Source organism: Callorhinchus milii, unplaced genomic scaffold (assembly GCF_018977255.1).
Source record: "Callorhinchus milii isolate IMCB2004 unplaced genomic scaffold, IMCB_Cmil_1.0 Scaffold6, whole genome shotgun sequence".
NCBI classification, from domain to species: Eukaryota; Metazoa; Chordata; class Chondrichthyes; order Chimaeriformes; family Callorhinchidae; genus Callorhinchus; species Callorhinchus milii.
Window position 1 is genome coordinate 13,456,710 of NW_024704747.1, and position 24,938 is coordinate 13,481,647.

General features: G+C 45.8%; 1 protein-coding gene across 1 annotated transcript in view; it reads right to left on the minus strand.

Annotated features, from left to right (window-relative positions):
• Nucleotides 1-1,252: 1,252 nt before the first annotated feature.
• Nucleotides 1,253-24,938, minus strand: part of agap1 (ArfGAP with GTPase domain, ankyrin repeat and PH domain 1) — a 159,644-nt gene continuing 135,958 nt past the window's right edge. Inside the window, exons 16-17 of the mRNA XM_042336078.1 lie at nucleotides 3,234-3,489; nucleotides 1,253-2,714 (exon numbers count right to left, since the gene is read on the minus strand). Coding sequence (XP_042192012.1) covers nucleotides 2,454-2,714; nucleotides 3,234-3,489 — 517 coding nt within the window. The 3' untranslated portion in view covers nucleotides 1,253-2,453. The remainder of the gene's footprint in view (nucleotides 2,715-3,233; nucleotides 3,490-24,938) is intronic.

A 24,938-nucleotide genomic window follows, 5' to 3' on the forward strand; every position in this document is an offset into this window, starting at 1 on the left:
ATCCTGGACATTTGAGCTCAAGACCGTCTCTCCAGTGGCAGAGGTGTAGCCAAATACAGTGAAACCTTGCCTGAACCAGAGGAGGAACCAGCCGGGCACTGATAGCACAAAGTCAAAGTAATCTAATTAAATAACACAGGAAAAGTCAGCAGTTTATACGCACACACACACACTCTCGCACACATATGTATATATATATATATTTAAATAGTGCTCTTATGGTTATGGGAGGGAGTTAAGCTTGTACAATGTAGCTCAATGCTCCTAATGACAGAGAATAGAGAAAAGCATTAGCCAGAGACAAGTTCACAAGACATCACAAACACTAGAAAAATAAACATATTTGGACTCGACAGTGGAGTGTAAAAGTAATTGAGGTGAAATTGTGCATCACTGGTTAGTGTTCTTCTGATATCTCTACCCTCCAACCCTGCCCCCAGTAAAACACCACCATTCAGTGTCTCACTCCGGGCCCCACTAACCTTGGGACCACATTGGTGCTCAGCCTAGAATGAATCTGTCCATTCACCATCCCAACCTTCTCATGTCCCCCCACTCCCCACCACGCACCCCCCTCCCCCCACCCACACGCACACAAAAAAAAGGCTAAATCCCCTATGGAATGAACAAAATTATATACAACATATAAATACTATAGCGTCCAAGTTTACAGAATATTTACAAGCAGCACATACAATCTTCTCAGAAATTCCTCCCTGTGAGCATTGCAACACTCAACTGCCATTTGTCAACATGTGAGAGCATGTGTCAGCACATGAGAGCATGTTAATGTGTGTCAGCGTGTCAATGTGTTTGAACCTATCAGTGCGTGAGGATGAGAGAGCACATTAGTCAGTCAGTGAGTGTGTGTGAACATGTGTGCCTGTGAAAGTCAGGGTGTGCTAATAAGTCTCAGTGTTTGTGAATGGATTTGTGTATGTGAACGTATGCATCACCATTATGTATGCGTGAACCAGTGTGTTGAACACTGTGTGTGTGGATGAGTGTGTGTGTCATTAAGTATGTGTCAGTCAGTGTGCGTCTGGGTGTAAGTCAGTGCGAGTGTGTGTGTATGAGTCAGTGTGAGTATGTAAGTCAGTATGAGTGTCAGTATCAGCCAGTCAGTATGAGAGTGAGTTTGTGTGTGTGAGTGTATCAGTCAGTATGTGTCAGTGGATGAGTGAGTGGATGAGTGAGTGTGTGTGTCAGTGTGTGTGTAAGTGAGTGAGTGGGTGTGTCAGTCAGTGTGAGAGTGTGTGAGTGAGTGTATGTCAGTATCGTGTTTTTCCCTCTTATTTCCTTTAAACACATAGCCAATGAGCACGCAGGTCAGAAGGGCAGTGAGGAGCGCCTGAGAAATGAGGCTGCGACTGATCGATTCCCTGTCCTTTCTTTGAAAGGAGGCCGTACTCTCTTCCCTTTAATCATAGACATGGTTCCTATTCCCTGCACAGCACCGGCTGCTTGACCTGACAATCCAGCCAGCGCTCTTTGCCTTTCACCGTTCAAACAGATTGCATTGCAAGGTGGGAAGGGGGCTATGAGAGAGAGAGAGAGAGAGAGAAAGAGAGCACGCAAGTGAGTGAGCGAGTGATCGAGAGAGAGAGTGAAAAAAGACCCCCATCCCATTCTTCCAATGCAAGAAAGAATTAAATAGACACTAAATTATGACAGTGAATTTGGGAAGGAGGGCTCAGAGGACTGGAATTACATGACTGAGCTAATGTGCTGCTACTGAGGATATTGCAGTCACATCCCAGTAACCACTGAACCATAGCACGTAACTACCTTCTCAGCTAATATGCTTTTCTCTATGATGACTAATCATGTTCTATTAAACAGTGGTAACGGTGGAAGAAGGCAACTACACAAGTGTAATGAAGCCAGTATTCTCCCCGGACAGATTAGCCACAACTGATTTGACACATACCATCATAGGATCTTCAAACCTGACAAACTCCGTGCTCTGGGCTGATTTATGTCAGCGGGCGTCTGCGAGAAGAGCTGAATCAACCAGTTTGGTAGAGGTGAAATGTACGAGCGGCTAATTGGCAGCGCTTGAAAGTTCCCAACTCGCTCTCCTTTCTTGCTAACAAGTCTCCCCTTTGGCTCAGGCTGGACGAGCCTTTATAAGTCAAGTCACTTATCAAGTGGCTTTGAAGCGGGCAGGGTTTCTCCTAGGGGGAGCGGGGGGGGGAAGGGGGGGAATAGGAAGAGAGAGGAAGAAGGGACAGTTGTCTGTGAGGGTTTGTTTCCCATTGCTCCAAGCTCTTTCCTCCTGGGACAAAGGGTGGGTAGGAGCACGTCAGAAGTTACCGCTGAATAGGGTTGGGTTGGGGTTGGGTGGGGTGTCACGGGCACAACACTGTATAAAGGCAGAGGCTTTGATTGCAGGCTGGCAGAACAGCCCTGTTCTCTATAGACCGCTTCCAACAAGCCGGGAGAAGGGTTCCTCATATAACGGTGGGCAGCCTGGTGTCCATCCTCATCCCCCCACTATCGCCAACCCTGCCATCGCCATTCCCATCGGCACTGTTGTTGTTGTTGCGATTGGGGTTCTTGCGACTCAGGTTGGGTGTGGCCACCAGAATGAAGTGTTCGTCTGGGCAGCCATACTGCAGCAGCACCTCACTGCACTCCTGGCTCAGCGCCTGCCTGGCGTACACTAGCGCCGTGTTCCCATGAGCGTCACGTCCCATCACATCAACCCCATACTGAAAGGCAAGGGTCAAAAGTTAGGAGCACCGCAGCCAGCTCAGTGACACAATCACTGAAAGACAGACAGACTGAATCACACACACACGTTCACTCACTGATTCACAAACTTACTCACGCACCCATTTGCACACATACTGATTCACACACTCACTCATGCATCCATGCACACACTCACACACGGGCTGATTCACACACACTTGCTCACACATACACACTCAGTCTCTCACACACACTTTGTCTCATCTACACTCTCTTGTCTCGTACACAGATATGTGAGAGCATGTATCAGCAATCCGTCAAATAAAATTGGTCACTCACTCAACGGCTGTTTGTGGGACATTGCTCTGCGTAACCGGTGTTTTGCCCACAAAATACAAAGTCACTTCATTTTACAATAATATCCTGTCAAGAACCTTGGGACGTCCTCCTGACGGGAAAGGTGCTGTATCAAATGCAAAGATTATTATTATTATTGTTGTTAAGTTGCTGCGAGGACCTTTGTGTCCCACACGTACCCAGATCAGGAGCTGTGTGAGGACAACATTGCCTTTCCTGCAGGCCAGGTGCAGGGCATTGCGACCGTCTCCCTCCCCGAACGTCTCGTTCACCTCCTCCTTGGAGCCGTGAGCCAGCAGCAGGATGACGGCACGCAGGCTCTCCTCGGCGCTGGCACACAGCAGCTGCTGTCCCAGCGCCAGGTCCGAGCACGGCAGAGGTGCCAGGAACAGCTTCTGCTCGTACTTGGCACGGATCCAGCGCTGCTTCTCTTCTCTGTGAGACACACAGATGCCAAAACACACGTTAAAACTCGTATTGGTTAGAGCACTCGCCTCGTAAACGAGAGGACCCGGATTCAATTCCCAGGTAGGGCAACACCTCAGGCAAGTTTCCTTACTCCACATACCTCTATTTGCCTAGCAGTAAGTAGGAACCCAGTTGTTAGTCAATTGGCAAATCGCTTTCCGGGGACAATAATCCCTTCAAAAAATAATAATAATTTGGTCACTCAATCCACGACTGGACACAACGTTTACAGTCAATTCACTTCACACTATATTCTGTGAAGTGCTTTGAGAAGACTCGACAATGTGGTAAGGTACTATATCAAATGCAAGGATGATTATTATTGTTGATACCTTGTGATGCTTTCTTGTCAGATGCTCCAGTGCGGCACTGGGGGGAGCACTAATAAAGTGTTAGCCTGGCTCAGTCTCACATCTGAGTCAAAAGATTGTGGGATCAAGCCCCAGGTCAGGACTTGGAACCCATATAGTCTAGGCCAGCAATGCTCAACCTTTTTAGTTGGCCAACAAAATAAGCATAGAAATATCAAAATAGCATAGATTTATGTCATAAATCAAGAAATATTAAATCAAAGAGGTTGGCTACCATTGGTCTAAGATGACCCTCTAGTGCAATGCTGGGGGAGTCCAGTGAACTGTATTGTCATGGGTGCTGCCCTTCAAATGAGACGTTAAACTGAGGCCTTTTGGAAGAGGGAGTTTCTCCAACAAATACCCCAGACAAAATTCACTCACTTCATGGCTGCTTGTGGGACATATGCTGTGTGCAAATTGACTGCTGCGTTCGACTAAAAAATATTCAGTCACAGTAAAATCTTGTAAAGCATAAGAATTATTGAACCCGTATAAAACCCTTGATTGGTTACATACAAAACCTACAGCTCGCTCAGCACAGGCTGGGCTGTGTCCGGTGACCTGTGGTACAGTCCTTTGCATATTGTGAGCCTGCACTGGGGAAGGCAATCTGACCAGGAAGAAGGAAGGAGACAATAAGGAAAAATTAAAAGGAAATCTTTTTGCGTGGAAAAAGTAAGCTTTAAATTAGGTTTGCGTTGAATGCAAGGTGGTTTTGAGGTAACCTCACCAGCTGCCTGAACATCTAAGGCTGTGTTTACACTCTTATCTGTAATCCAGTGCTGTGTTCATTCCCGATCTGAATTAAAATGCTAATGTAAACAGCTTAGCTGGCCATGAATCTGGATTAGTTGCGCGTCGCTTCCTGGTGGGTTAGATTAACTCCGTTGTGACCTTATGTTCACCTGCACTGTTTACAGCCCCTCAGATCACGGCAGTGATATCGGCCGCTCAGCACACGCCCTGCTCCGTCTGCTCGAGGCGACGGGATATGGCTTATTCTGACCTACTACCCCCACCTCACGGAATTCTCTGAGCAGACAGTGGGTGGAGCGCTGTGCCGGACACTGTGCCAAGGAATCCATGGATCAGCAGAGCAGGAAGCTATGTTTGGTTGTAGTTAATATTAATAATAATCCTTGCATTTGATATAGTGCCTGTAACATCATTGAGACGTCTCAAAGCACTTCATAGACTATATTGCAAAGTGCAATGACTGTGTATTTTGTGTGCAAAATGCAGGAGCCAGTTTGCGTACAGCAGTGTCCCACAAATAATCGTGGAGTGAGTGAGCAATTATATTTGGGGGATTGTTTGCCAGGATACCAAGAGAGAGAAACTCCCTTCTCTTTTCCAATAGATATGGGATCTTTAACGTCCATCTGAACAGGCAGACAGGACCTTGGTTTAACATCAACTCCGAACGACAGAGCTAAAAACTCTACGTCCCTCCCTCTCATGTTAATGGTAATTGTGTGTGCGTGTTTGTGGGGGGGAAGGGTGGGGGGACCTGGTGTGTGTATGGGGTGTGGATGAAGGTGGCGATGATTTTAACTAGTCGGGGAGGGTGGTGTGGCTGATGGCAGTGATGGGTTATCTGAAGGCTAAAGGCAGACAGAGAGGGCCCATTGCGTGGTTGAGCTTTGCCCCCAGGCCCCGAGCAGACAAGAATGAGGCTGTGATTCTGTCTCTGATGAGACACTCAGCACTAGAGGGATGGCTGTGGCTTAGCTCCTGTCCACTACCCACAAGCACTCGTCCCCAGCACATCCAGCAGTAACAGTCCGTCCTGGCTCATCTCTCATGAGTAATTCACGAGTAAACTGGTTTCATGAAACCAGATAAAATCAGTCACTCACCCCATGGCTGTTTCTAGGATGTCACTGTATGCAAATTGGCTTCTGTGTTCACCTACAAAAACGGGGAGCAAGTAGAGCTGGGGGATGATGGGTTCACAGAGGACACAAGCTGCAGAGCTCTGAGTGATCTGCAGCTTGTGGAGGGACGAGTTGGGAAGTTTGACGAGCAGGGATTTAGCGTAGTGGAGCCTAATGTGTGCCTGAATGTGGGTCTTGCCAGCCTGAGGTGAAAGGCAGTGGCGGAGGTGGGCAATATTACAGAGATGGGGGAAGGCAGAATGGGTTGTGGGTCCTGGCATAGATGAAATATCCCTTCTCTAATCAGGGATGGAATATCACTGACTTAAGGGGGCGGTCAGCGAATGGAGGCAAAAGGAAGTTGGTGGTAGATGGACAGCTGATGCACGGTATTGACAAAGTGATAGCAGTGGTCAATCCGGCACCGAGGAAGAGAGCAGGGAGCAGGTCAGAGAAAGAGTCATTGTTTCTGCCTTATCAAACACCCATTGTACCCAACCACTGTGTGTTGGTTCACGATCCGAGGCAGTCAATGACAGAGTCAGGCGCTGTTAGCCAAATAGAGAGGAGTTCTGAGATCCCTGAACAAATGTTCTGAGGGGCACTAGGCTATTTAAATTAAAAAGAAAACGTAGTATCAACCTTTGCTTGCACTTGGCTTCCTGAATTTCTCTCCAAGTCCTGGCCAACACTCACCCCCCCCCCCATCCCCAGGTAAATGGAGGTTCACTTCATGGCTGTTTGTGGACTGAGTGCAAACTAGCTTTGCAGGCGATTGATTGATGACTGTGTGTTCCATAGTCAGACCAGCAGCCAATTTGTGCACAGCAATGTTCCACAAACAGCCGTGGAGTGAGTAACTCCTGGAGTCTGAACAGCTAAAGCTGCATAGTTTGCCATTGATAGCCCTGTCTGGCAAGCTTTCCTGCTGCTTGTCCAGCTAAGACCACCCTACCTGGTATGGCTTTGGCTTGCAAGGTTAACAAGAATTGAGTGGGATGACTCCCTGCCCCCAGTGACTGGTCTGCCCTTCCAGGTCCTGCTGATGAGTCATCAGTAGTGCCCAGGAATTGTGCAGACCTGTCTGGCTCAGGAACTAGACTACCAAGACCACCACAGAGGGCTGTCTCGATTCCGACATTCTATTGCCAGGCATGTCACCTTGGAGCCAGTTCAGCTCCAAGGAAACCCCGCTTACCTCCCCCCCCTCCCAGGAAGACAGTCACGAGTTGGTCGTTCGACATCCGACAAGCCCGTGTTTGAGCCTTCACTAGGTGGATGGTAGGTACCAGGAACTCCCTGCAAGCTTCCCGGTGGACAACACAGCTCAGCATGAAATGTGTGAGAGCATTGCCACTGTCTTCCTTCACTGGGTGTTAAATCTAGGAATTCTCTGGGTGTAAAATCTGGGAATAGCCACAAACAAACATTCACTTTACAGTCTATTGTGTGAAGTGCTTTGAGACGTCGAGAAGACGTGAAAAGCGCTATATCAAATGCAAGAATTATTATTATTATTATAACCAGTCCTCGCCAGGCTCCACTGGCTCTCTAGCAACCCCTCCATGCCCGAGCACCTCCCTATCTCTCTGATCTTCTCCTAATCTATTCCAGTTGAGTATTCAAATCGTTTCACGGTTCACCCCTTCTTTCCCAATCTCAATCAGATCATTCTCTCCTCCATACCCTCTATCCTTATGATTCTGGTGCGTTGCTGGCTCCTCACCCTCTCTGTCCCACTCTTGGTGACCTCCTCTCTGCAATTATACTAAAATTGCCTTGCCTTCCTCCTGCCTTTACAATCCTGCTTAGAAAATGTATCTCTTCGGTTCAACACCCTCAATTCTCAGAAAAAAGAAGGGAGTTTCTCCCCATGTCATAGTCAGCCATCCCCCTCAATAAAATTGCTCATTCACTTCATGGCTGTTTGTGGGACATTGGTGTGAGCAAATTGGCTGGTTTGTGGCCCACAAAATACAAAGTTATTACATGTTACAGTAAATCCTATGAAGAACTTTGAACTGCCCTCCCAACATCAAATGGAAAGATGATCATTACGTGGAGTGTAAGCAAAATCTGACACCTGGCCTTTGAAAGGGTTAACTCTGCCTGTTTTATTCCCATGGGAAAGGTGCTGGGCTGAGGTTAATTCGGTACGGTTCTGCATCTGGATTCCTCTTTGTCTCCGTGCCGCCACATCTTGTTCGTTATTTGGCTGCTCACACGGTGGTGGTGCTGTGGGGACTAGACCCTCCAGCCAGGGGTTAACAGCTTTCGTTTGACTTGTTCTGAGCTCTAACCTTGCATAATAGATGCTGCCAGTGGTTTAATTAAAAACGAGTGTCTCCAAGATATCAAAGAAATTGCTGTGTGCAACCCCAGCGAGTGCCCATTCTCTTAGCTTTTTCTTATCACCATAATAATCATGTCAAACATCTCCCTTCACTCTCTCAAACCCAAAACAGGGGCTATCCTAAAAGTAACCTCTGACATTAACACAGTATCCAGGAATGGAGGGAGCGATACCATCCTCCAACAAGCCTCCGTACACATGTCTTCCGGAGTGCCCATGCGATTAACAAGATACGGAGTTGTAGTGAAGTCAGTACTGCTGGGCAGGGGAATGATTCTTCACCCTGAATTCACTGCATTAGAAGTGTTTCATCACTCCCCCCTCAGTCTGAGCAGATGGTTAGGAGCTGCTGTACTTTGGATGAGGCATTAAACCAAGGTTCGATCTATCAGTTCAGGTGAATGTTAAAGATCCCCCAGCACTAAACAGAGTTTCTCCCTCCCAGTCTCTTGGTCAACAATCCCCCAAATAAAATTGGTCACTCACTGTATCAGTAAATCTTTGAAGGTGGCAGGACAGGTAGATAAAGATGTTAAAAAAGCATAACGGATACTAGACTTTATAAATAGGGGCATAGAATAAAAGTCAGAAAGCTATGATGAACCTTTGTAAAACACTGGTTTTAGTGTAGCTACAGCACTGTGTTCATTTCTGGGCACCACATTTTAGGAAGGATGTCAAGGCATTGGAGAGGGTGTAAAGGAGATTTACTGGATGGTACAGGAATGAGGGACTTCAGTTATCAGGAGAGACTAGAGAAGCTAGGATTATTCTCCTTGGAGCAGAGAAGATTAAGAGGAGACTTAATAGAAGTGTTCAAAATTATGAGGGGATTCGATAGGGTGAAAAAGGAGAAAATATTTCTACTGGCAGGTGGGTCGGTAACCGATTTAAAATAGTTGTTAAAAGAAACAGAGGTGGGGGGATGTGAGAAGAAATGTTTTCACACAGTGAGTTGTTCAGATCTGGAATGCGTTGCCTGAAAGGATGGTGGATTCGATAACAAGTTTTAGGAGAGAAATAGATAATTATTTGGAGAGAACAAGTTTGTAGGGCTATGGGGAGAGAGCAGGGGATTGGATCGTTCTTTTCAAAGACTGGATAGCTCTTTTCGTGGCACAGACATGATGGGGCGAATGACCTCCTTCTGAGCTATATAATTCTATGACTCTATGATTCTACTTCATGGCTGTTTGGGACACACTGCTGTTTGCAAATTGGCAGTTGCAAAATACACAGTCACGCTACACTTTACACTAAATACTGTGAAGCACTTTATATCATGATGATGTGATGAGGCGCTGTATCAGATACAAGGATTATTATAATTCTAATAAAGAAATGAATGTTCTTATATTGCTTGTAATGTCAAAAGTGTTTCCCAATAATTTCAGCGTGACATGTTGTATTTTATGTGTGTATAGTGTGTGCGTAGTTTGTGTGTCCACACAGCAGTGCCTATGTATACAGTAGTGTGTGTGTGTATCTATGTAGTGTATGTACAGTATCACGCATGCATACAGTAGCAGGTGTGAACGGTAGCACATATATGTACAATAATATGTGTGGGTACAGTAGTGTACATGTGTACATGTATATAGTAGTGTGTGTATAGTAGTGTATATACTATATATATATAATGTACAGTAAAACTCGCATGAGTCATCTCATGCGTCCCACTCCCATTAAGTTTCCTACTGAAAACAGCTCAGATTTCTTTGCACTAGTTGTATTTTCTAAGTCGAATAAACAGCTAAATCGTAACCATTGGTCCCAAATAATTGTAAATCTTATGCAAATCATCTCCTAACTCATAACGCTGCCACCACATTTACTGGCTGCATTGAACTACACGTGCGCAGTATTCCGCTTGAGTACACTGCTTGAAATAAGTGTGGCAAATGAAGTTTTGACTCGTCACCGCATGCGCAGTGCAGTGTACTCTGCTGAAACAAGAGTGGAAAATTAGGTAGTTGCTTACAATCCAGTAAAACTCACATAATTCTGATCTGTGGAAATAGTATATTCGCTTAAATCGTACATCTGCCCATGTACTGTTGAATTTCCTATTAAATCCCCATAAATTTAAATGTATTAACAATCATGCAGCTTGTAACACTGCTACTGCACTTGCTGCTACCTCACTTGCCGGCTGCAGGGTTAAAACCTGGTTTCACGCACCAACCTGAAACACAACACCACACAGGCCACCCTGAGATTGTTAATATGGTTTCCTCCAGCTGTGTAAAGTATAAGACTAGATATACCTCCCTTTATAACTGAGACAATTAAGTGGACTCTTAACATTCCCCTTCAACTCTTAAATAATTAGTTGTATTTTGTGTATTGTGGAGCTGGGGAGATCAGCATTGGAATAGTCCAGCTGGATGTGACAAAGGCGTGGACGAGGGTTTCGGCTGCATTGGTTGTGAGGTATGGACAGAGGTGGGCAATGTGATGGAGGTGGAAAAAGCGATCCCGGTCTGGGAATGGATGTGGGGTAGAAAGGAAAGCTGGGGATCAAACCTGATGCCTAAGTTGTGCATGGGTTCGTGAGTCTGAGGGAGAGCCCTGGGAGGTTGAGGAGTTCAGACCCACAGGAAAGAAGACATTGTCGGGAGCCAAAGAGTATGACTTCCGTCTTGCTGACATTCAACAGCAGGAAATTTGTGCTCATCCAGACAAGCTGACAGGACATTAGCGGCTGGTGGTCGCAGCTGGAAGAGCAGAAGGAGATTTGGGTATCATCCGCATATATGTGGAAGTTGACCCCAGGTCTGTGGATGACATCGCCGAGACGAAGCATGTAGATAAGGAAAAGAAGGGAGCCAAGGATGGAGAAGAAGTCCAGGACCTCAGAAGTGAAGATTAAGGATGCTTGAGGGGGTGTGGAGGAGGTGGTGGGTAGTGGAGAACAGGATTTTAGGGTTGTTTTTGGCCTCGAGAATGACTTGGGTAGAAAGCGGTTTAGGCTTGTAGAGGGAGCGGTGGTAGGTATGATGATGCTCGAGCCACAGTTGGCGGTGAACCTTAAGGCTGGTTTTATGCCATCTGCATTCCAGCAACCGAGTTTGGGATTAGAGGGAGCGGAAATGACTCTGGGACACCCAGTCTGGCACATCGGCCACAGGGCGATGTGATACAATTTATGTGAGGTTTACTATATTTGTTACATGTGTTAGCTGTATAAAATCCGACTTATACATTTTGTATAAGTCATATATTAGATTTGGAAATTTGCCTGTAACTCATACTTCTTGGGTAAGTCATATTGAATGTTATTGTCCCGATTAATACCACTTACGTGACTTTTACTGTAATCCTCCAGCGGGATAATAAGCACCAGCACAGACATGACTGGCTGTGTGTGTGTTTGTGTGATAATACAATACAGCTTGTATTTACACAGCACCTTTGATATTGGGAGGATGCCTCAAATTACCTATGATAGCTTGTGGTCGTTCTGAAGGTGAATCGGGATGAGAACGGAGCATGGGCCATGAAACTCGCTGCCTGTCCTGCAAACAGTGCCATCATTCGGACTGTCGGAAGCCACAGAACAGCAGATGCCATCAAACACTCACAGCTTCCCCATCACCACCGCTCGGCTTGTTAACTCTGTGACCGCTGTACTTCCCAAACAGTGAACAGTTTTTTTGGGGGGTAGAAAGCTGTGCTGTTTAGGAATTATACCGAACATCTCGCAGACATAAATTAAACATGGAAAACATGCAGTCACTTGATTCAGGTGTTGTAGCATTTAATGGGGTCTTCTATTTTTTAAATGCCTGAATGAACCAGCGCCTCAGGCCTTATAAACGCTACACTGCTTTCCAACAATGATATTATTGCCATAATAACCCTAAATTAGCTCTGTACTGTATTTCATCCTAACCTTTACACTGGCTCTCAGTTCATTATAGAGATGAGCGCTTTGAGATAGCAAATCAATAGATCTCTGATCAATGAACCTAGGATGCCCTTCATAACAACACAGGGGCTGCTTATTTTGTCAGATCTGCGTGTCACCTTTGAGAAGCCTCTCTCTCCACTAGTTCTGTGTTTGCAGGCACCTTGGGTGCAGGGTACCTGCCGTGTGGGAGGGAACCCGTGGTACTGCGGCCACAGCTCTACATCCAATGCTTCAAAAAAGCAGCTTTAATTTTCCCAGTGGAAGAGTCTTGTCCCAGGGCAGAGTCATCAGCTGTAGATCACTTAACTGCTTCCCAAACCTCCAGAGTACAGAGGTTTATATCCCTACTAGCTAATGAGCTAAAGATCAAATTACTGAAGCAACCAGCATTGGGAGGGGGGTGGGGGGCTCTTGTCATACACACCACTGTTCCTTTGTGCTATCTCCCTGTTAGCCACTGGAGATAGAGACAAAAGAAAGAACAGCACAACAAATGAGATTTATTGGGGTGGGGGGGTGGGGAGGAAGTAAGCCTTGTGTCTGATTATATGCCTGATCACAGCAAAGTGCTTCACATGCAACGAGTCACTTCGAAACCGTAGTGACTGATGCTGTGGTGAGGAGAGGGGAGAGATCGCCTACAGTCTGCACTTTTACAGAAAAAAACCTGTGAAGCGCTTTGAGATGTCTGACAGTGTGATAAGGCGCTGTATTAAACGCAAAGCTGTATTGTTAATCCTTGTTGTTATTATTATAAATGCAGGTGTGAATTTGACAGTGGCGTCCCCCTAACAGCAATGTGATGGAGGACAAAGAAACCTGCCTTCTGGTGAATGAAGGGGGGAATACTGGCCAGGCTGCAGAACTTGCTATTCTGTTCATTCACAAAATACACAGTCACTACAGTATACAGTGAATCCTGTGAAGCGCTTTGCAGCATCTTCCTGACATGAACGGCGCTATACCAAATGTAAGGATTATTATATTATTATTAATAACAACACTGGGGATCTTTTAACATCCTTTTTTTGAGCAGCTGAGTGTCTGACACATGAGGAAACTCTTCATCATGTTTAAGAGTATCTAAACCAAACTGAGAATTCCAGGCACCTCACCTACACATGGAAATTGCTGAGTGGGACGATTCCCCTCCCCCTGGAGACTGGTCATTCTGAACAAGCAGAGGATAGACCTCAGTTTAAAGTCTCATCTGAAAGACAGCACTCCTGACAAAACTGCGCTCCTCATTACTGTATTGGAGCCTCAGTCTGGATCATTACTGCAATGGAGCCTCAGTCTAGATTGTGAGCTCATGTATTGGTGTGGGTTTCAAACCAGAGCTGTCAGTGCTAGACTGTGCTAGATTGACACTGAGCTCACAGTCTGTGTGTGATAACTACAGCCTCAAAGTATGGAGAGAATATTATGGGGAAAGAGCAGGGGAATGTGGTTGGAGTAGAGAGCTCCAATGGGGGAGTGAGCACCAGCTCAGATACAATGGAGAGAGAGAGAGAATGGTAATGGGAATAGAGTGGAGAGCTCCAGTTGGGGAATGAGCACCAACACAGACACGATGGCGATTAAAGTGGAGAACTCCAGTGGGGGAATGAGCACTGACACAGACACAATGCGGATAGAGCAGGGGAATGGGATAAGAGAGCTCCAGAGGGGGAGTGAGCACCAGCACAGACGTCAGAGCGTTTTTACAAGAATGATTAGCCGTATCTTGACTTATTTGTAGATAAACACGGAAGCCATTCAGACCAGCAAACTGCATGACCAACTGCAGTTCTGAACAACAATCTCCCAAATGAAATCGGTCATTCATTTCATTGCGGTTTGTGGAACACTGCTGTGTGCAAATTGGCTTCCGTGTTCACCTAAAAACACAGTCACTCTACTGTACAGAATATCCCGTGAAGTGTTTGGAGTTGTCTTCCTGAAGTGAAAGGCGCTGTATCAAATGCGTGGATTATTATTATTATAAATAATATAATAGACAGAGTTTCCAGTCAGTTCCTGACCTTTAAGTTCCTCCAACACCTCAGATAGAATAAATTATTTTAGACGAACTCAGTTACGTGGCACTTTGTAACAGCAACAACAACTTGCGTTTGTATAGCGCCCCTCGCGCGGGTAGTGTATCAGAGCGCTTAACAGTGGCGGAGGGGTAAGTGACCGTAGGCACGTCGAAGAGAAAGGTCTTCGGGTGTGATCTGAACATGGGGCAAGAGGGGGTAAGATGGAGGGAGAGTGTTCCAGATTATCATGGCATAATGTCTGAAAGCACGGCTGCCGATGGTGAAGGGGAGTGGAAGGGACGAGGGACAAACAGAAGGCTGAGTGAAGGCTGTGAGTAGTGGATTGGTAGTGATAAGCAGGTCGGAGAGGTAGGGAGGTGCCTGGGCATGAAGTGTTTTAAACCAGTACAGTCTTTGACTTGATCTAGAAGGATTCAATAATGTACTGCACTCACCCAAACTCAATTAAGTTCCTCCCACACCTTGGTTGGAATGACTGGAGTGTACTGTACAGTCAGGAACTGACTAGAATCTCTGTCTTTTATATTAATAATAATAATTATCTATGCATTTGATACAGCGCCTTTCATGTCAGGAGGATGTCTCTAAGTGCTTCACAGGATAAACTGTAAAGTGGAGTGGCTGTGTTTTGTAAATCGCGGCAGCCAATTTGCGCGCAGCGACATACTATGTTACTGAGACACTACAATATATCATGTATTTATACTTTCTAGTACACATCACAGTGACACAGTAATGGACCACGATACTGAGTCCTTCTGGAACAAGTCAAGGTGAATAAACAGGCAAAGTCCCAGTCGTAAAGAGTTCACAGCCCCTAAAAATCAGGCTCAGGAAATGAGAAGAAAGGCTGGAGTCTGAGGAGTGTAATATACACAGTGTCTGAGGGGTGTAATATAAAGTGTCTGAGAGGTGTAATATACACAGTGTCTGAGGAGGTATAATATACAGTATCTGAGAGGTGTAATACACAGTTTCTGAGGGGTACAAAAATACAGTGTCTGAGAGGTGTAATGTACACAGTGTCTGAGGGATATAACATGCAGTGTCTGAGAGGTGTAATATACACAGTGTCTGAGGGGTGAGATATACACAGTATCTGAGGGTTATAATATACACAGTATCTGAGGGGTATAATACACAGTGATGTAATATACACATGTCTGAAGAGTATAATACAGTGTAATATACACAACAACAACAAAATTACATTTGCAAAGCATCTTTCACGTTGGGAGGACATCCTAAGGCGCTGGACAGACAGAGTTATGGACCCGAGCTGGGGGTCGGGGTGGGGGAGGGTGGAAGGCAGGGGGGGGAAGAAGGGAGATCGAAAACACGGTCGAAGAGGAAGGTCTTGAGACGGGTGTTGAAAGTGGCAAGGGAGGGGGCGAGGCGGAGGGACTGCTTGGTGGAGTTCCAGAGAGTGGGGGCAGAGTGACGGAAGGCTCGCCTGCCAATGGTGGGGTGAGTGAGGCGGGGGACGTGGAGCAGGCCGGAGTCCACTGAGCGGAGAGCACGAACAGGATGTTAGGGGATTAGGCATGAATTTGCATAGTCAAGCCTCGATGTAATGAAAGCATGTATGAGGGTTTCGATGGCCTGCGGTGTGAGACAGTGGCGGAGCCGGGCGATGTTGTGGAGGTGGGGGAAGGCAGAGTGGGTCCTGGTGCAGATGTGGGGTAGAAGGGATAGTTGAAGGTCAAACAAGACCCCAAGATTCCAGACTGGCTTAGTAAGGTTGAGTGTGCGACCATGGATGGTGATGCTGTCAGCACCTGAGGTGTGGAGGCGCTGACGGGAGCCAATCAGGAGGGCCTCGGTCTTGTTGACGTTCAACTGAAGAAAGTTAGCTCTCATCCAGGACTTGATGTCTGACAGACATTCTGTCAGGACAGCAGTGGTCCTGGAATCAAGGGTGGAGGCAGAGAGGTAGAGTTGGATTTCATACGCATACAGTGTCTGAGGGCTGTAATATACAGTGTCTGAGGGGTGTAGTCTACGTTGTCTGAGGGATGTAATAAACTTGGTGCTGACACATGCAAACAGCAGGGAACTACCCACGACCACAACAATCACAGCCGTGAGCTGACACATCCCATACAATAGCCTAAGCACACATGGTCTTTATTGCACTAAAAGATATAAAATGAATAAAAATTGAGATGTGTTTTAAAGAAGTGAGTGAAGTGACAGCAACATACATGATGGAAGGTCCTCACACTATTCCCAAATGATCAGCCCAGACGAGAACCCATTAATCTCCCTGGATCCTGACATTATTGAAGCTTATAATAAATACAGTGGCTCTTCAAAGACGATTTTTTAAACATCTTCTATTTTTCCTTCACAAAAATGTACTCAACATCCCCTCTCATCTCCCCACCACACCCCCACCCCCCACATGACAATACTGGTGTTCTCGTCCACGTTGTCTAGACACACATCTTCTGTCCAGAGATCACAGGATTTATAGGAAGTGGCTAATTAGAAGGATCTTAATGATATGAATTAATTTGTGACAAATTACTTTCAGTGATAGCTTTTTGCTGCCGTCCTTTCTGGTATTCCTACAGATTCAAAACGTTCGTTCGCTTCCTGCCACGGCTAATTAGATTTAATTTGCAAACTTGTTTTGTTAATTGTAACCCGAGCACTGATGGAACCTAGTAAGTGTACACTCAATGGTGTCAAATCCAGCGCCTCATAAGGCTGCTCTCTCAAACCCTCCTACTCGCCGGCCACCAAACCTTCAACTCATACCAAACTCTGCTGCTTTTATCCACTCCCTCCGCATATCCGGTACCTCCCATCCTACTTGGAAAGAGAAGCAAGTTTCTCTCTCCCGGTGTCCTGGCCAACAATCCCCCCAAATAAAATTGGTCATTCACTTCATGGCTATTTGTGGAACATTGTACTGCGCAAATTGGCTGCTGTGTTTGCTCATAAATACAGTAACTACATTTTACAGTAAGTCCCGTGAGGTGCTTTGATGATGTGATAAGTCTCTGTATCAATTATTGTTCTTGCCAGGCTCTAGTAAGTCCCAATGGCTCAGCCGCACATTCCTCGCTCTGGCCATCGAATCCCTTCACGATCTTATCCCTTTCCAACCTCTGCAATCTCATCAGGCCCCACTCTTCCGCCCACGCCCTTCGCTCTTTCGACTATGGTCTACTGCTCCTCTCTCCGTTTCACAATCGGCAGTCTGGCTTTCAGACACCATATCCTGGAGCTTTCTCCCAAAATCCATTCACCTTGTGCCTTCTCTCCTTGCCTTCAAAACCTTCTTAATGTAATAATAATAATTTACCAAGAGAGCAGTTATTAGCAGGTATGTTCACCCTTGTGTCCCACCAGCCAGTGTTCGTTGTGTGGTTCTTGCTGGTTAAACTCCAGCAGTTACCCAAGTGCGCAGAGTGGGGGTCCCCTCACCAAGTTTCGAACTAACCTGCGGGTTGAGGTGAGCGGGGTGCGTCCCTCTGGGGAGAGAGAGCGCACATTCTATACCAGACAAAGGGAAATCGTAAGCAATTGGGAGTCTTAGCAGTTTAATGCAGATGTATTAGTGATGGCTGGTCTTTGGCTGACCCCCTCCAAAAAACATGTATCACACAGTGCTAGATGACACTATCTATAACAGTGCCACTGGGTCTAGCTCAGTGCAAACGTTTCCACACACCCAAACTTTCCCACTCCCCTGAAATCCCAGTAAACAAAAGACTAGGCAGGTGTAGGCAGTCACTGGGGGAAGGGAACCTAACAAAAATCTATTTGCTAACATTCCATTAGCCTTTTTGATAACTGTTTATATCTGTGAGCTTGTTTTTAATAATTCGTGTATGTGGACACCCAAATCGCTTTGCTCTTCCACAATTCTAAGTTTCTCACCATTTAGAAAACATTCTGTTTTGCTATTTTTTGATCCATAGTGGATGACCTCACACTGAATTCCATCTGCCATAATTTTGACCCTTTGTCTACGTTCCTTTGTAACTTCCTGATGTTATTTACACAATTTACTGTGCCTCCTAACTGTGTAATCTGCAAATTTTGATATAAAACTCTCTATTCCTGCATCCAAGTCATGTATGGTGAAAAGCTGAGGCCCCAGTACAGACCCTTGGGGAGCACCTTTGTCACGTCTTGCCAATCAGAGAACGTTCCGCCTACCCCCACTCTCTGTTTCCTGTCTCCCAAATAATTTCCAAGTCACATCACAAGGTTACCTCCAATTCCATGCGCTTTCATTTCTGCTAATAACCTCTTGTGTGGAATCTTATCAAATGCCTTCTGAAAATCCATGTAGACGATATTCATAGACACTCTCTTATCCATCATCCTCTCATATCCACCATTCACCCTATTTGACCTACCCTTCACAAATCCACATTGACTCTCTTTGATTAGCTCAGACTTGTCCAAGTGCTCAGTCACTCTGTCCCCGATGAGAGATTTCACTAACTTCCCCATGACTGAAGTTAAACTGACAGATCTGTAGTTACCTGGTTTCTCCCTCCCTTCTTAAATAATGGAATCACATTTGCAATTTTCCAATCCAAGGTCACAATTCCTGAATATAGAGCTTTGGAAAATTATGACTAACACTCTTCTTCCCCTACTTCTTTTAACACCCTGGGGTGGAATCCATCAGGTTCTATAGATTTGTCTATCTTTAGTCCCATTATTTTCTCCATTACCGTTTTTTTTATTTGTATTAAATCCATTTAGTACTTGTCTTTGGCTTATTTTTAGGTTCCCTTGTATTCTATATTCTGTCCTCTTCCTCTACTTGAAAACGGAAGCAAAGTATTCATTCAACAAGCCTGCCATTTCCTTATTATCCATTATTAGTCTCACCTACATCTGTCTTTAATGGGCCTATATTCCCCCTTACCGCTCTCATAGAATCATAAAATATAACAGCACAAAAGGAGGCCATTCAGCCCATCGTGCCTGTGCCGGCTCTTTGGAAGACCTACCCAACCAATGCCACTCCCCCGCTCTTTCCCAATATCCTTGAAGACCTATCCAATTCCCTTTTGAAAATTGTTATTGAATCTGTTTCCGCCACCCTTTCAGGCAGTACATTCCAGATTATAACAACACTCTGTGTGAAACATTTGTCCTCATCTCCCCATGGGGCTTTTGCCAATTATCTTAAATCTATGTCCACTGGTTATTGAACCAACTGCCAGTGGAAACAGTTTCTCCCTATCTACTCTATCAAAACCCCTCATAATTTTGAACACCTCTATTGAATCTCGCCTTAACTTTCTATGCTCCAAGAACAATCCCAGCTTCTGTAGTCTCTCCACATAACTAAAGTCCCCCATCCCTGGTACCATTCTGCTAAATCTCCTCTGCACCCTCTACAAGGCATACATATCCTTCCTAAAGTGTGGTGCCAGAGATAACCACCCTCAAGGTCCTGGGTTTTTAATTTAGCTCCTAGCTTTTGATACTCCCTTAGCAGGACCCACTTACTGTTCTTTCCTCTACCGCTGGTTACAACACGAAACACAACAACTGCTTTATCCCCTCCTTTTTCAACTTCCTTTCCAGCTGCTTCGAAACATCCCTGACCCTGGCAACCCTCCCTCCTGGCCCCTCAATCGCTATTGAAGAGGACACCATCTATCCCCTTAATTATCAAATCCCCTATAACTACAACATTTATTTTCTGCTCCTCCCCCCCTTGCACTGCTTCCTGCTCTACGTGCCTTGGTGACTATTCTGGCCACCCTCCCCACAGCCTTCTTCCTTATCCCCACAGGTAACAAGTACATTGTACCTGTTGGTCAGGGCCAGTTCCTGCAGTTCCTCCTTCTCTGCCACCACTAGGTTGCCCTTACCCTGCTGCTGTCAGTCACACACACCTCTTCATGTAGCTGTCTTTCTCTATGTGGTGTGACTGTGTTGAGGAGTAAACTGTCCAGATATTCCTCCCGCTCCCTTATGTGTCTCAGTGTCTCTATCACACACTCCAGTTCAAAGTTTCTGAGCCACAGTGACTCAAGACTTAGGCATTTCATAGAGATGTGATCATCTAGGACAGTTTCACTGTCCAAAAATTCCCACATTCTGCAGTCTCGACACACTGCCTGTGCTGCTATTTTCTATTTTTTTAGAACACTTATTTATTTTTATTTTGCCACCATGCAAGGATGCACACTCCACCTTTCTAAGCCAGTCTGGAACCTTGGCGTCTTGTTTGACCCTCAGCTATCCTTTCTATCCCACATCCGTCCCATGACCCACTTTGCCACCCCCCACCTCTGCAACATCGCCTGGCTCCGCCATTGTCTCACACCGCAGGTCGCCAAAACTCTCATACACACATTCATAACATCCAGGCTTGACTATGCAAACTCCCTGCTTGTCGGCCTCCCCAACTCCTCCCTCCATAAGCTGCAGATCATCCAGAACCTTGAGCAAGTTTCCTTACTCCACACGCCTAATAATAATCCCTCCAAAAAAACAAAACAATAATAAATTGGTCATTTTACAGTATATTCTGTGAAGCGCTTTGGGACGTCTAGTAGACGTGAAAAGCGCGATATAAAATGCAAGGATTATTATTATTATTAACTCTGCAGCCCGTGTCCTCTCCCGCACCAGGCTCTGTGACCCTATCACCCCCATCCTCGCCCGACTCCACTGGCTTCCTGTGACGCAGAGGATACAGTTCAAGAATACACCTTCAATGCTCTCCATGGCCTCGCTCCCCCCTACCTCTGCGACCTCCTAACCCCCTACCAACCTGCCTGCTTCCTCCACTCAGCGGGCTCTGGCCTGCTTCATGTCCCCCGCCTCACCTGCTCCAACATTAGCGGGTGAGCCTTCAGCCACTCTGCCGCCACCCTCTGGAACTCCATCCCACAGTTCCTCCGCCTTGCCCCCTCCCTTGCCTCCTTCAAGACCCATCGCAAGACCCTCCACTTCGACCATGCTTTCAACCACCCTGCTTCCCCCACTGCCCTCTACCCTCCCCAATCCCGACCCCCAGATCGGGTCTGAAACACTGACAGTTCAGCGCCAAGGGATGTCCTCCCGACATGAAAGGTGCTTTACAAATTTAATTTTGTTGTTAGTGTTGTTGTCTATTGCTTTTTATTTAATGTAGGTAGGATGAATGGATTCTCAGTTTGGTTTGGATATTCTTAAGCGTGGTGATAGGTTTCCGCATGTATCAGACACCTGGCTGACCTCAAAAAAAAGGTGTGCAAATTTCACTGGCACACTTCTCTGAAATCATATAAGCTTCACCCACCCCCCACCCCCACCAATTCTCAATTCACTTTGGATCCACAAAAATGTGTGACAAAGTTTTGAATGTAATGATTGAATATCTCAGCACTGAGCTGCAACACTGTACAGACACAGCCAGCGGGCACAGAACTCGGTGTAACCTCCACATGGCAGAGTGCAGAGAATTAATGTTTTTTTATTCACAAAACCACGCGATCAGTTTGGATGAAGGAAACCCTTTAGCTCATCTGATCTCTTCATTCCACAATACCCATCCAACCATCCTCCCATAACAATAATAATCCTTGCATTTGGTATAGCGCCTTATCACGTCAGAAGGACTTTTCAAATCGCCTCACAGGAATTACTGTGAAATGGAGTGACTGTGTATTTGTAGGCAAACGTGACAGCACAATTGTGCACAGTAATGTCCCATAGCCCCCACACTCCCACAGTGAGTGACCAATTTTATTTGGGGGATTGTTGGCCAAGACACCGGGAGAAACTCCCTTCTCTTTTGGAATAGTGCATTGGGATCTTTAATCCGGGATCTGAACATTCAGACGGGACCTTGGTTTAACGGCTCCTCTGACAATGTAACATATCCCACCACTACATTGGAATGTCAGCTTAGACTATGTGCTTCCAAGTCATGACCTGGGGCTTGTGCAGTTACATAGGCGCTAAATCAAATGCAAGGATTATTATATTATTATAATCATTAACTGAGGAGCAAAAGGCTAAAAATGGCTTCACACCAATCTTCATGTCTGGTCCCACGCGCTCAACACGCGCACTCTCTCTCTTGGCCTCTGTTGAAACAAGGCAAGTGGAGCTTCTCAGCTCTACACAGGCCAACCACTTGCAAACGTGGAGTCCTGTAGCTCAGTAGTTAGAGCACTCGCTTTGCAAGTGAGAGACCTGAGTTCAATTCCAGGCAGAGGGCGAAACCTTGGGCAAGTTTCCTTACTCCACACAGAGCCTAATAATAATCCCTCCAAAACCCCAAACAATAATAAATTGGTCATTTTCAATCTACGACTGTTTGTGGGACATTGCTGTGCGCAATTGGCTGCCGCGTTCGCCCACAAATATACAGTCAATTCACTTTACAGTGTGTTCTGTGAAGCGCTTTGGGACGTCCTCCCGACGTGAAAAGCGCTATATCAAATGCAAGGATTATTATTATTATTATTAAACACAGACCCTTTGTATATACAGTCAAACACAGGCCGAGCTGAGGGGGACACAATAATAATAATCCATGCATTTGATATAGTGTCTTATCATGTCATTGAGACATTTCAAAGCGCTTCACAGAATTTATTGTAAAAGGGATTGACTGTATTTTGTGGGCGAAATGTGGCAGCTAATTGCGCATAGCAGTGGCCCACAAATATTTGTGGATTGAGTGACCAATTTTTTTTTGCAGGATTATTACCCCTGGAAAGTGATCTGTCAATGGACTAACAACCGGGTTCCTACTTACTACTAGGTAAACAAAGGTATGTGGAGTAAGGAAACTTGCCTAGGGTTTGATCCCGCCTAGCAATTGCACCTGGGTCCTCCTTGTTGCGAGGCGAGTGTCCTAACCACTACACTATGGGACTGAACAAGAAAGAGGTTTGGCTGCCAGGTGTGCAGTAATCCACCAGGGAGATACTGAGTTCAGGTGCACGGTATCTTCACTTCGCACAGTGTAAATAAGACACTGCCTCGATGTCTCCCACAGAAGGTATTAAACAGTCTTTGCGGAGCATCGGAGCACGGAATGAACTACCTGGTGACCCAGGGAAGAGGATGGAGCACAATTCCCACTGGAAGGGAAGAAAGGAGAGCTAGCAGCAAGGAATTTCCCAAGAGCGTTTTTTTCCTGCCTTGGGCAAAGTGAGAGGAGCAGTGGAAGCATGTCAGAGGAGCTGGAACAATGTGCTGAGAAAAAAAGGATCTCTTCCTCTCTGCAGGAGCAGCCCAGTGAATAAGGCACAGGAAGTTTTCAGCACTTGACTGACTTCATATATACATGCCTTCCCTCCCAAGCAGGGTTGCTAGGGTAAAAGGCAGGCAGCTGGGGCCACAGCTTGTGAACAATCGCCAAGAGATGGCACACAATGTTACATGGATATTTATTCCTTAATTACGGAATTCTTCAGGATAGCTGGGTGCTGTAAATCTTACCATTGGGCAGCCTCATTTCTTAAAAAAAGATTTACGCACGACTGTTGAAAAGGAAATAAATATCACAGCAGCTATCAGTCGATACCAGGAATGTGTTTTGCTAACTACCCGGGTGTTTTACGAGGTTCAGTGAATGAGACAGGGAACCCAACAGCCAGTCGCACAAAACTGAGCCAATGTTAATTATTCCCTAGCATCAAAAAGGCACATTCTCCAGCAAAGGCTTTCAAAAAATTAAGCCTTTTTTTTACAAAAAGAAAACGGTTCAGGAGAGTCTCATGTTCACTCACAATCCCTCTACACTGTCGGTACAGCTCTGAGTAAAGAGTAAAGCTCCTTTACACAAGATGTGTCAGAGGATCTTACAGAGGCAGAGGCAGATAAAATGTTAACTGGAATTGAGAAATTCAACTCAGAACAATGCTTCCAAATAATGCCAAGGGAGCAGGAAAAGAGGGCACAGGTTCAACGGTGTGAAGGGCAAATTTAGGGCAGACACCAGGAAGTATTTCATAACTAGAGGGTAATCAACGACTGGAACAAGTTACAGGGAAGAATGGTTGAGACCAGGACACTGGACTCATTCAAAAAAGCTACTTGATTCTGTGATGGTCGGGTGAGTGTTCTGGGAGGCTGAGATCAAATGGGTCGAAGAGTCCATTTCACCCAAACTTCTCATGATCTTTTAATCTAGCATGACTTTGAGCACTGGTCATCAAAACCAAACTTGGTTGATGCTCCCATGGCCCACAATGAACCTGGTTCAATTCCATCTTGTACACTCGGCAAGTACAGCAACAATAAGAATCCTTGGATTTGATACAGTGCCTGTAGAATTAAAATGTCTCAAGGAGATTCACAGAGAAATGCTGCCAAATACAGTGACTATGAATTTCGTAGGTGAACGTGGCAGCCAATTTGGGCACAGCAATGTTCCATTAAATATCTTGAAGTGAGTCACCCATTCATAGGTATTTTTTTGTGGGGGGGTGGATTTTTGGCCAGGACACCAGGAGAAACCCTCTACTCTTTTCCAGTAGAATCAAGGGGACTTTAGAAACAACCTTAACAGGCAGAGGACTTGGCTGAGGTCGTGGAGAGCAGAGCGGGTGAGAACAAGGAAATTAGTGTTGGAAAATTGCAAGAGAAAATAAAAGAATCATCCATTAACTGTACAGGTTGATAGATGCCCTGTGTTTCTACATGAACAACACAACTCTCCAGTGATTTAATGGAGTAAAATCCCATCGGAGACGTCATCAGCCAACGGTAATACCAGACTCACATGTGTCAAACGCAAGCACTTCACCACTTCCGAAGCCACTTGCTTGAATTATTGCCTCTCCTCCCCCTAACCCTGGCAGCAGTGTTATTTTTCTAATTTATCGTAAGAAATGTTCCCCCCCTATCCCCGCCCCAGCTGAATGAACTTTTTGCAGCATTACACAC